At 61.1% G+C, this 10,807-nt stretch overlaps 1 protein-coding gene across 12 annotated transcripts in view; it reads left to right on the forward strand.

Moving 5' to 3' along the window:
• TCF3 (transcription factor 3) overlaps positions 1 to 10,807 on the forward strand; it is a 33,752-nt gene that overhangs the window by 10,408 nt on the left and 12,537 nt on the right. For all 12 annotated transcript variants that reach the window (XR_012063251.1, XR_012063252.1, XM_072948075.1 and 9 more), the window contains exons 4-7: positions 6,486 to 6,559; positions 6,669 to 6,747; positions 9,298 to 9,365; positions 10,602 to 10,731. Coding sequence is in view for 10 of the 12 variants with exons in the window: in XM_072948075.1 (XP_072804176.1) it covers positions 6,486 to 6,559; positions 6,669 to 6,747; positions 9,298 to 9,365; positions 10,602 to 10,731 (351 nt within the window). In the remaining 2 variants the exon portion in view is untranslated. The remainder of the gene's footprint in view (positions 1 to 6,485; positions 6,560 to 6,668; positions 6,748 to 9,297; positions 9,366 to 10,601; positions 10,732 to 10,807) is intronic.

Consider the following 10,807-nt stretch of genomic DNA (forward strand, 5'->3'; position numbering starts at 1 on the left):
TGCCTGGTGTCTCCTCCCTGTAAGCTTCGGCCCTTAGTACTAAGTTCTTAAGAGAAACCTTGGAAACTGACATCTGCGGCTCTTGGCCGCTTTGTGGAGCGTCCTCCTCCCTTGACCTGGCCACACACTTCGCAGGGGAGCGCTCCGCCTGGGTGTCCAGGGCTCTCCTCGCTGGGGCTCGGGGGTCTTTCCCGGCATCGTCTCCACCCTGCTGCCCCCTGCATCTATTGGATTGTTTTCATTTTTCCCTTGGCTTGGTTTTCCAGAGAAGCTGCCCCCAGGCAGCCAGCCCTGATCCTGGTGCAGACGCCGCGGGCCCCTTCACATCAGCCAGCGTACTGCTTGGCTTGTTGTCAGCCGGGCCGAGCCTCATACTGGCTGTTGATTCGAGATACATCTCTGACTGTCTGTGTTTATCATGCTCAGGGCGTTCCCGTTGGTCCTGTACGGCCATCCACGTGGGCGGTTGGCATCACCGTGGTGCGTTTTGGGCCGCTCAGAGCGGCCTCTGGTTTCCCCCTTCACGCTGTCCTGACCTTGTCTGCTAATGGTTGTTCTCGCTGCGGACGTTCCCTGCATTTCAGGTCTGGTCCACATCCTTGAGCTGCCAGACCAGATCTGCCAGCATCAGTTTTGCGCCTTGCCTGCATCCCTGTCCCTGCGTCGTGCGGGGTCGTCGTGCGGGGTCGAGGCTTCCTGCCAGGTTCTCAGGAGCAGCCCCCGGCAGGCGGGACCCCTGCCGCGCGCCCCCCGCGCAGGGGGTGGGGGCTGCCACCACCCTGCTGGCTTCTGACGCTTTCCCCTGTGCCTTGTTTCTCGGGTAGCGGTTGGCCTGTTGAAAGTTTGTCCGCTCCTCTTCTCAGTTCTAGCATTTTCTTAGGGGAAAAGCGCCCATCTCAGGCACATGTAAAAATGCCTGCTGTCGCGTTCTTTACTAACATATAAGGTGCCCTGTCCTTGTTTTGTTGGGAGATTGAGCCCACGTCTCAGTCCTGAACCTACGTAACCCTTTTGTTCCTTTGTCCGGGGCACTTTACCTGCTCATTGACTGTTTGCCAAGTACCTGCTTCACTGTCAAATGGTCTTTATCAGCTGACTGCTTTTCCCTTCCTTCACTGCTTCTATTTTAATTTTTCCTTCTTAAGTGTTTTTTCCTTTGACTTTTGAGTAGAAGGCCTGTCGTTTACCTCCGTTCTCTTGCTCAGTAACCGGCGTCGAGGGTGACAGGTCCCCTCTGAGGACCGCTCTGGACACGTCGCGTTGGCTTCAGTAACGCGGACTGTAGTGATTTCTTAATGGAGGGTGTTTTCCGCTCTGCCTGAAACGTGGACCCTTCTGTCTTTGCTGCTGAGGGCTGGCGGGACGCTTTGATGTGGAGCTGTGAGATGTTCGTCTCCTGCTGACCACGTTTGGACTTTTAATTTGTCCGACATCAAGGACCAAGAACGGTATGAGTTCCCCCATCACCACCCCTGCTGGCCTCTGTGTTATTCGGGGCAGGGGATGTTCTCTGTGGGTGCAGCCCATTGTCAGCAAAGCCACACCTCTATTCCAGAGGAAGCTTGCCTCTGGAAGCCAGGCTTGTCTGTGACTGTCACGCCTGCTTCCTCTGTGTCACTTGGTAGATCTTTGTGCATCTGCTTGTGTTCCTGAGTCCAGAACCGTTTTGCCGAGTAGGTGCTGAGTTTTCAAGGTTAAGTCTGCATCTGTCTTAACGTTTTCGGCCTCTTTTTCTCCATTCTTTTCAGTTTTCCAGTCTTTATACTTCGCCCTTGCAGTCGTGCCTGGTGTGTTTTCTTGCACTGGGTTTGGAAAGTCTGTGCTGGTTTGCAACTCTGCTGGTGGTTAGTCTAATGGTTTTAAAGAACGTGCTTTTTCGGCCCCAGAAATGAAACCAGGTCTTCTGTCCCGCAGGAAAGCGGCCTTCCCCGCCCCTCCTGTTCTGTGTAAATACATTGCCACTTTTTAAAAACATTTTTTCTCTTTGTTTGTCTCCTGCTGGGAAACACACATGTGCTATTGTGTTGATTCTGCCACTTTTTGAGGAGGCTTAGTCTCTTCACCTGTCAAATGGGGACAGCAGCTATTCAGGGAATTCATTGGGACTAAATCCCATGAAGTGCCCGGAGCAGCGCGGCACCTGCGGGCTCCGGTTCCTGCTGTTGGGGGGATGGCGTCTTTAATTCCGCTTAATGAAATTGAACCCGCAGGCCAGATGTGCTTACCCGCCCCACACCCATCACATCCTCCTGACTCGCGTGGTCTGTGCTGGATTCGGCCCCCTCATCCAGAACGCCACCTCTGAGGATGTTTTCCAGCTAAGGGGACACTGGTGATGGGACCTTTGCACCTGCCTCTCCCATGAGCCGCAGTGGGTGGAGGACAGAATTCCGGGGTCCCCACTTACCTCCCCCAAGTCGTGCCCTTCTGGGCTGTGCCGTCGTCTGCTCTCAGCGTCCCGGGAGCACGCGTGTTTCCCCCCAGCCTCCTTCGTGTCCCCGGTGGGCAGTGTCTCCAACTCCCAGTGGGGGCGCCAGCAGACCCGCCCTCCATGTGAGCGCCTCTTCTGCAGCATCACCGGGCTTCGCTGATGCTGCTTTTTACATCTCTTGTGAATTTGCTGCAAAACTTTTCTTAGTTTTTCCCAATTTCTCTCTTCCCGAAGCCTTCTCTTTCTTCAGTCCCAGAGAACCCCCAAGTTCTACAGTCTCTTTAAGGTTGCGGGGCGGGGGCCTTAGATGCGCCACAGTTCTCCGGGGTAAGCCCTAGGTCCGTGAGCGTGGTCTGTGTTCCGTGCTTGTTTCTTGCAGAGAGGTCTCAGGTGGGACCCTGAGCTCATATTTGGCAGTGGGGTGGGGGCAGGATCGTCCCGTCTCTGCCCTTGAACGCTGCAGGGTTCCCCTAGGGACTGAAGCCAGAAGGGGTCTTTCTGCTGTGGCTTTGGTCACAAATCTGAAGTTCACAGGTGGGGACAGTTTCTGCAGCTGGGGGAGCCTGCTTCTCTGTGAATTACTATGTATTTGCGGGACCCCCACCAGAGGGGCCAGCTCTTCCCAGCAGGGAAGCCCCAAGGGTTGGGGGTTCAGGAGGGCTTGGGTTGGAGCAGAGCCCCTGGTTTGGGGGATCCTCTGCTCTTAGAAATGGTGAGGCCCACTTGAGGAAGGGCTGCGCCCCTTCAAACTGGTGTCTCCCTTCACCCTCATGGGACCCCAGGTGCCGCTGGGCAGCGGAGGGAGACCCGCCCGCTGGGGCTCCGGGGCCAGCCGGGCGTTGCTGGCGTTGCTCTGGATGCCGCCGGGGCGGCGATGCTGCCTGTAGCGCTGCTGTCCTCGTTACTTTGGCCTTACTTTGGGGCCACTGTCCCGTACAGCAGCCACTAGCCTCATGCGGTTTCCCAGACATGCGTGAGCCGCAGCCGCCTCAGAGTGGCTGTTGGTCCCACCAGTGGCTCAGGCCACATTTCAGGTGGTGACTGTGTGTGACCACATGTGACCACAGGAGGATGGTGCTGGTGGAGAATGTTGTGATTAGCTAGTTACTGGTGCCAGCAAGAGGCAAAAAACAAGTGTTTGTGGAGGCTGTTTGGGGCCAGCCCGGTGTGGGCTGTGCTGGGGACAGGGGGCCAGTGAGGCGATCTCCCTGATGGGGGTGAAGAATCAGCTGGTGTGGGGCCCCTGGGTGGAGCGTGGGTGGGGAGGGGATCTGCTCACTTGTTGGGGCAGGTGGGAGTGAGCTGGGGGGAGAGGGGAGGTCGGGGAGGAGTCTGGTGTTTACCCTGAGAGCAGTGGGGAGCCACAGGAGAGGTTAGAGAGAGGGAAGAGAGCCAAGTTTTCCTCCCAAAAGCTGTCAGGCGGCCCAGGGTGGAGTGTGGCCAGGGAACCTGGAAGGACACTGCTGCAGAGACGCAGCTTGACCCTTGACCCCAGGCAGGGGGCAAAGGTGAGGGCGGGACCAGCTCTGCCCTGAGGCCCCATGGGGGTGGCGGTGAGTGATGGAGAGGGGCTGGCTCCCTAGGTCTAGCCTGGGAACCTGGGTGAGGGGTGCTCGCAGTGCCGGGGCTGCAGGATGAAGCCCCATGACCACTGTGGTTGTGCGGACAGGTCTGTGGTGGGGGCGGTGGGCAGGGCTGTGACCCCTTGGGTTTTGCATGTGCCACACCTTGGCCCCCTGCTGATACTGGGGTCTGTTCTCTGGCTGCTCGCTGAGGAGGAATCGTCCCCACACAGGGTCAGCTGACCTCCATGAGGCTGGGCGTGTCTGCGGGCCTCTCGGGCTCTCTCGCCCCTGGTCTGCTTTCAGCAGAAGCTTCCGTAGACAGTGTGGGAGCCAACGCGCATGGCCGTGTGCTAATAAAACTTTATTTGTAAAAGCAGGCAGGGGCCAGACTCCGTCCAAGGGCTGCGGTTTGGACCAGGCCACTTGGTGGAGCCCAGGCCAGGCCAGCCCAGGAAGTGACCCGCTGGGGCTGGGGCCCGTCCAGCTGTGCCGCCTTCTCATCGTCCCTGCTGCAGCCCGGGTGGTGGGACTGAAGCGGGGCCCCCAGCCCTCTGTTCCATCCATCTCCCGCCTCTGCTCCAGGCAGCCGGCTGGATCTGAGCAGAGGTGGCCTTTCCAGGCGTGCACGCCCCCCTCCACTGCACCTCTGGTATTTTATAAAGAAATCAAAAGTTTACACTCCGACAGCAATGTCTTACTCTATTAGTATGGTTTAATTACAACATGAACAAGGGTTGTGTTATGAATATTCGTGATTGGGGTATTAAAATGCATGATTAGTCGTGGGGGGGTTAATAACTATTAATGGGAATGGTGGGAGAGGGGCCTCCCCTGTTTCGGTTGTTTCTAGGAGGGAGGAGGCTGGGGCTGGGTGAGGGGGTTTTTCCAGAAAGGGCAGAGCAGGGCTCAGTTGCCTCTGCCAGAAGCTTGTGGGGCCCTCATGGGGCGGGGGTCCCTGGGTGTTGGACCCCAGAGCACCTCTCACCCTGGCCAGGCCCTGGGCAGGCAGGGAGGGCTGTGGGCGTCAAGATGGGGCCTGGCTGTGGTCTTGGACCACAGGGGTCCTGGTGCCCCAGGGGCGTGTGGTGGTTGCCGTAGTGGGGGGGGCGCAGAGGGGGATGGGCCCCTCTGTGTGTGGGGGTGGGGGCGAGGGGACTGCTCCAGAAGAAGAGGGGTGACAGGCTCGTGCATGCAGAGGGACACTGAGGCTCCCGGCGCTGGCACTTGGCCCAGTGTCGCCCCCCTCACTGGCTGCTCTTTCACCGAGCCCACGTGGGGCCTGGGACCATGGGGTGCAGATAGCCCAAAACTGGCAACAAATGCCCGATGGAGTCTTAGAGACCACGGGGACTCCCCATTGGGCCCCCCACCCCCCAAGGCAGCCCCCAGCCCCGCATCGCAATCACACTGGGAATTTTCTGTTAGAAAACAAAATCTAAGCAAGATATGTGAATATTCATCAGATGGGGATGTTAATATGCACAATTATGCAAATTAGACAGCAATTAAACACCAGTTCTCCAGGAGGAGGATTAACACAAAGGCACCAAAATAGAAGGATGCAATTTGAGACAAGTTCCTGGTACAAATGGGGGAGCGCAGGGTGAAGGATTCCGGAATGTCCACCGTGTAGGGTCAGAGGGCAGGCGGGGCGTTTGTCCCCCTCCCCCCATCTCCCACCCTGCCTGGCTTGGGGAGCTTTGAGTCGGACTTGGACACGCCAGTCCTTCGGAGTAGGTGTGTTCATAACCCCATTTGCAGGGGAGGGAAACGGAGGCACAGGGAGGTAGAGGCCCAGGGCTGCTCCCTTTCTGCCTTTCCAGGCCCGTGCGCTGCGGCCCCTGGTGGGCAGTGTCAGAGCCCCCCACAGAGTCGCACCCTGTGGCCTGCCGGGTGGGGAGATCCAAGCCCTGGGCGAGTGTTCAGGGAGATAAGGGCTCCACCCTGCCCGCCCTCCATCCAGGGTCCTGGTCCCCACCGAGCTTAACCCTGCCACACCTCTGGCCTCCCAGCCGCTAGACGGGTGGGGCGCCTATCTTGCGGGGGATTGGATTCCACCTCTGGGGCGCAGGCCTGTGCCTGGCGGGTAGTCGGTGGCAGCTGCCGCTGTTACTTCAATAGAGGGGTGGCCCCGCCTCTGGAATTGGCAGCCATGCGAAGGGGGAGGCTCCTCGTCCCTCTTCCCTTCCCCTGACGCCTCCTGAGCAGGACCCAGAAGCCCCCAGACACCCCCGCCCGGGCCCTCGCCTGGGAGACGAGTGCCAGGGAGGGCTTGGTCCAGAGTGGGGTGGGGGCTGGGGCCTCGCTGGGCAGGAGGCTTTTGGTGGCAGCAGTAGCTTGTGGAGTTGTTCCTGAGCTTCGTGCCAGTGTGTGGCCATGGGCAAAGCCAGGGCAGGGTGAGGCCGGGCTGGGTGCAGGTGATGGGACTGGAGCCCATGCGGAGCGAGCAGGGGAGAGGGTGGCTCTAACTCTCCCTTCTTGCCCTGCAGGTCTCGAGGACCGGCCTGGCTCGGGCTCGTGGGGCACCGGCGAGCAGAACAGTTCCTCCTTCGACCCCAGCCGGGTGAGGATCCCCTGGGGCCGGGGACCCTGGGTTTCGCTCCCCAAGCCTGCTTCCCCAGCTGTAGGTGGGGATGCCCCAGCACCCCTCACCCCGACCCATCTCTCCACAGACCTACAGCGAAGGCGGGCACTTCAGCGAGTCCCACGGCGGCCTCTCTCCATCCACTTTCTTGGGACCCGGGCTCGGAGGTGAGTGCACACCCTGCGCCCCTCCCTCGTGGTCCTGGAGCGCGGTCAGCACACTGAAGTGCCGGGATTCCCAGGCGAGTCACACACAGGAGAGGACACAGGTGGACACAACCTGGAGCCCCGGGTCAGTGGGGACTGGCCAGGTGCCTGCTGGGAAGTGGACTCGGGAGTCCCGGTGACTTGGGGTGGTGGTCAGGGCATGGCTTTCTGAGGCCAGCCTGCCCACTCTCCCTGGGGCCCCAGAAGCCTGACTGTGAGGTAGGACTGGGACCTGGACAAGGGCCGTCCCCTCGCGAGCTCTGGTTTCCCCACCTGTGGGGACAGGGATCCCCCAGAACCTCCTGCACAGGTGGTGGTGAGGACTCACCCAGCTCCCCAGGCCCGGAGGCCCCCCTGCCACCCCGCCGAAGACGCGCAGACTGAGGCTCAGCGGGAAAGGACCAGGCTCTGTCCTGGACTGCCAGGCCCCGGGTGGTTGACTGTGTCCCCACGCCCCCCAGCCCCAGACCCCATCCCTGTTCTGACTGTGAAGCTGGTGTCTCCGGGGGGTCAGGGGGGCTGGGGAGGCTGCTGTGCACTGAGGGCGCTTTAGTTCCCTGCCTCGGTGGCCCTGAGACACGAGGTCCTTCCACGTGAAGTTGGCCCATCTGAGCCTGTCATTACTGGTTCACAGGCTAAGGTGCGTCGCAGGGTGGGTGGCTGCTGGGGGAGACATGTGGACCACAGGTCTCTGGGTGGGACCGACCAGTGGGAAAGCTGGGCTGGGGGCCCAGCCTTTGTGGGCTAGACAGGTGAGGGTGGCCAGAGAGCAATCCTGTGAAGTTGGGAGTGGGGTGGCAGCACAGGCACCCGCTGAGTCCGACAGGCGTCTGTGCCCATCTCCCAGGCCACGAGGTGGCCTGGGGTGGCCTCTGCACCTGTAGTGACGCTGGTTCCCCGGCGGCTGTTCCTTCCTCCCGCCTCTTCCGGGCACGGGCAGTTCCCACGGCTGGGCCTGGTCAGCCCAGCCCAGCCCAGGGCCCAGCTGTGTCCTACACCCGCCACCTGCCCCTGTGGCCGAGGAGCTCCGAGAGGGCAGCCTGCTAGTGGGGAGGCAGGCACGGTCTCGATCGGCGTCCCCGGGCCCCGGCTTTCTCACCACGGATCGGGGTTGGTGTGGCCAGGGTGGTACAGCGGGTGGTGAGTGCCAGGGACCCTGAAGGCGGCGTTGCCTGTTGCCGTGGGGCCCCCAGCCTGGCCTGGCTCCTCGACAAGACCTGGTGGTTCTGCTCCTCAGTGGTTATCCTTATTTCACTCTCACACTCTGATGCACTAGCCCAAGTGCATGGGTTAGGCACCTGCTGTATACCCATTGGGTCCCTTCCTAGAACTTCTGATTTCTCTTCTTGCTCCCCATCCTTCCTTTTAGGAAGCCTGTATGTGGTGCCTGCTGTTTGCAGGGTCTGAACCACAGCAGCCCCAGCCTGCAGGGGGAGTTACTTTCCTGGGAGGGTCCCAGAGCCCTGGCTGGGCCAGCCAGCTTTGCTCCCCACACTCACCCTGGGAGGACAGAAGCATTGGTGTCATCCCTGTGCATTCACTGGAACAGGGCGAATCCTCTCTGGCCTCTAGGTCTTGGTTTATTCATCATCCCAAGTGGTGGGCCCAGTGTCACCTGCCCAGATGGGTCATGGGAGCTTGAGTTGGTGGGCACAGCCTGTGGGGCATCCAGCGTGTTGGGAGGAGCACGGCCCCTCTTCCTGCCCTGCCAGACGGCATTTGCTCCAGGAGCCTAGCTGAAAGTGTTGTCCTTTTAAAATACAGGGGAAGTACCCGCCCCGACCCCCCCCCCAGTGTGAGTGAATCAGATTAGTCAAGCATTGTAATTCCCTGCTAGCCGCAAGGCTGCATAAAGGCCAGCCTCCGTCAGGATTGGTGCCCAACTTAAACCAGAAACAGACTTAAATGGCTCAGGTACTGGTTGATCCAGAGAGCTGCTTCAGGCCAGGCTGGATCCAGGTGTTCGTGTAGCTGTAGGTATTTGTCCATTCGTGTCACCCAAAGCCTGGACCTTGCCCGCCCACACGGAGAAGGGGCCCCTTCACACTGAGTCGCTTGGATCAGTGTCCCCAGGGACATCACATGTTCGTTCATGGCCTGACCCTGGCCGGGAGTTTGGTTAGGAGCCCAGGGCCTGGGCACTGAACCTTGCAGGTGCCAGGGACCCCGGCCTGTCCCCCGGGAGCCCAGCACCCTGGGGCGTTGACTCTTCACGACCTTGACCAGAGGCAACTGAGGCTTGAGAAGGGAGGGGGAGCCGAGTGAGTGCAGTCCTGCCTCTGGGCGGGACGTGTGGGGCTGTGGTGGGCCTGCAGAATGCTCTGCAGGTCACTTGCAGACAGCGTCTGGCTAGGCCCCCACTTGTCCCTCCGCCTGTCGCCAGGCCAGCGGGGAGACCCACGCCCCGACACAGTTCTGGTTCTAGTGCTGTGCACAGTGGCGTGCCTGCTGTGTTCAGACACGTGCTGGGCGCTAGGTCGGCTCCAGGTGACCCTCCTTCCTTTCCTCCAGGTAAGGGTGGTGAGAGGGGTGCGTACACCCCCTTCGCAAGAGACGCGGGTGTCGGCGGCCTGACTCAGGTGAGGCCACTCAGCGGGTGGGAGGGCGGGGGTCCCATCAGCACCCGTTCTCCAAACCAGGGGCAGTGCAGGGGGTAGGGCCTTGGGGAGCCCCAGTTGGGGCCACGGTCACCACGTAGCCCCTCAGCCCCCTTTTGTTCCCACCTACTTTTAGTTTTAAACAAATCCGTCACAATTGCCTCCTGATCTGTGGAAGGTTCCTGGGCCGAGCCGAGTGCTGGTCACTCTCCAGCTGCAGCTTAAACAGGCCCAGGCCCTGGGCCAGGCTGGCCGGCTGGCTGTGGACGGGGTTGGGGGGGGACACTGGGGAGGCCATGGCCCCTGCCCCACGGCTCCCTTGCCTGGGGTCCAGCCTGTGGGCCCCCATGCACAGCTAAAGGGGCTCCAGGAGACACCTGCCCACCCCGGAGTGGCAGACAGGAAAACAGGCCATCCCCGTGGCCCGGAGGCCCTATTCCTTGCTCCATCCAGCCTGGCCCTGCAGTCCAGCCCCAGCACCTCCTGCTCCCTAGTCCCTTCCAGGGAGCTGTCCCACAGGCCCCCAGTCACCCGACCTGAGCTATGCGGCCGACAGGGACAGGCACCCACACAGTGGTCCCACATGGCCTCCTATCCTGGTCACCCCTCGGGGCCCTCCTCCCCACGCGCAAGGGTTTTCATTCCTGTAACTCAAGTCTCAGGGCGCATCTGGGTCCCCGACAGTGACACTCATGTGCTCACCGGGCCTCTGCGGGGCCGCAGCCGTCACAGCTACCGAGAGCCAGCCGGCACCACGTCCACGCTGCCCCTGCGCTGGGGACTGGCTGGCAGGCCCCTTTTACGGACGGAAGCGCCGGGGCTGCGGAACTGGGCTGGAACCCCTGTCACTCATGCTGTTGAGGGGAGAGGGTTTCATTCAGACTTAACATTTGCGAGATTAAACTGTTTACCTTAAAAGAAAGAAAAAGATACGAGCCAAGTAAGACAAGCAGATCCCACCAACGCTGGAGGCGCGCTTACTACATGCAGCGCCAGGGACGGGGCTCAGCTTCGGCCTGACGGCAGCAGTGTTTCTTCCTCCGTGTTTCTTTCGTGGAAATAAGTCCATAGAGTTAGATCAGCAAGGTGCCACCGGCGTCAGGAGAGAGCCGCCCGTCCCTCCCGAGGGACGTCCCCAGGCCCAGGTCACTGTCACCCCGCAGAGCGGAGTTGGCCTGGGGAAGCGGAGGCCGGACAGTTATGACCCTACCCCCCTAGGCTGGCTTCCTGCCCAGCGAGCTGGCCCTGAGCAGCCCGGGGCCGCTGTCCCCTTCGGGTGTCAAGGGCGGGTCCCAGTATTACTCGTACTCCGGCCACCCCCGGCGGAGAGCTGCGGACGGCGGCCTGGGTGAGTGGGGCGGCGGGGGGCGGGGCGGCCAGGGGCGACCGCAGCCTGCTGGGCGCCTCCCAGAACCGGGGTGGGC

This window comes from Vicugna pacos, chromosome 22, assembly GCF_048564905.1.
Source record: "Vicugna pacos chromosome 22, VicPac4, whole genome shotgun sequence".
NCBI lineage: Eukaryota > Metazoa > Chordata > Mammalia > Artiodactyla > Camelidae > Vicugna > Vicugna pacos.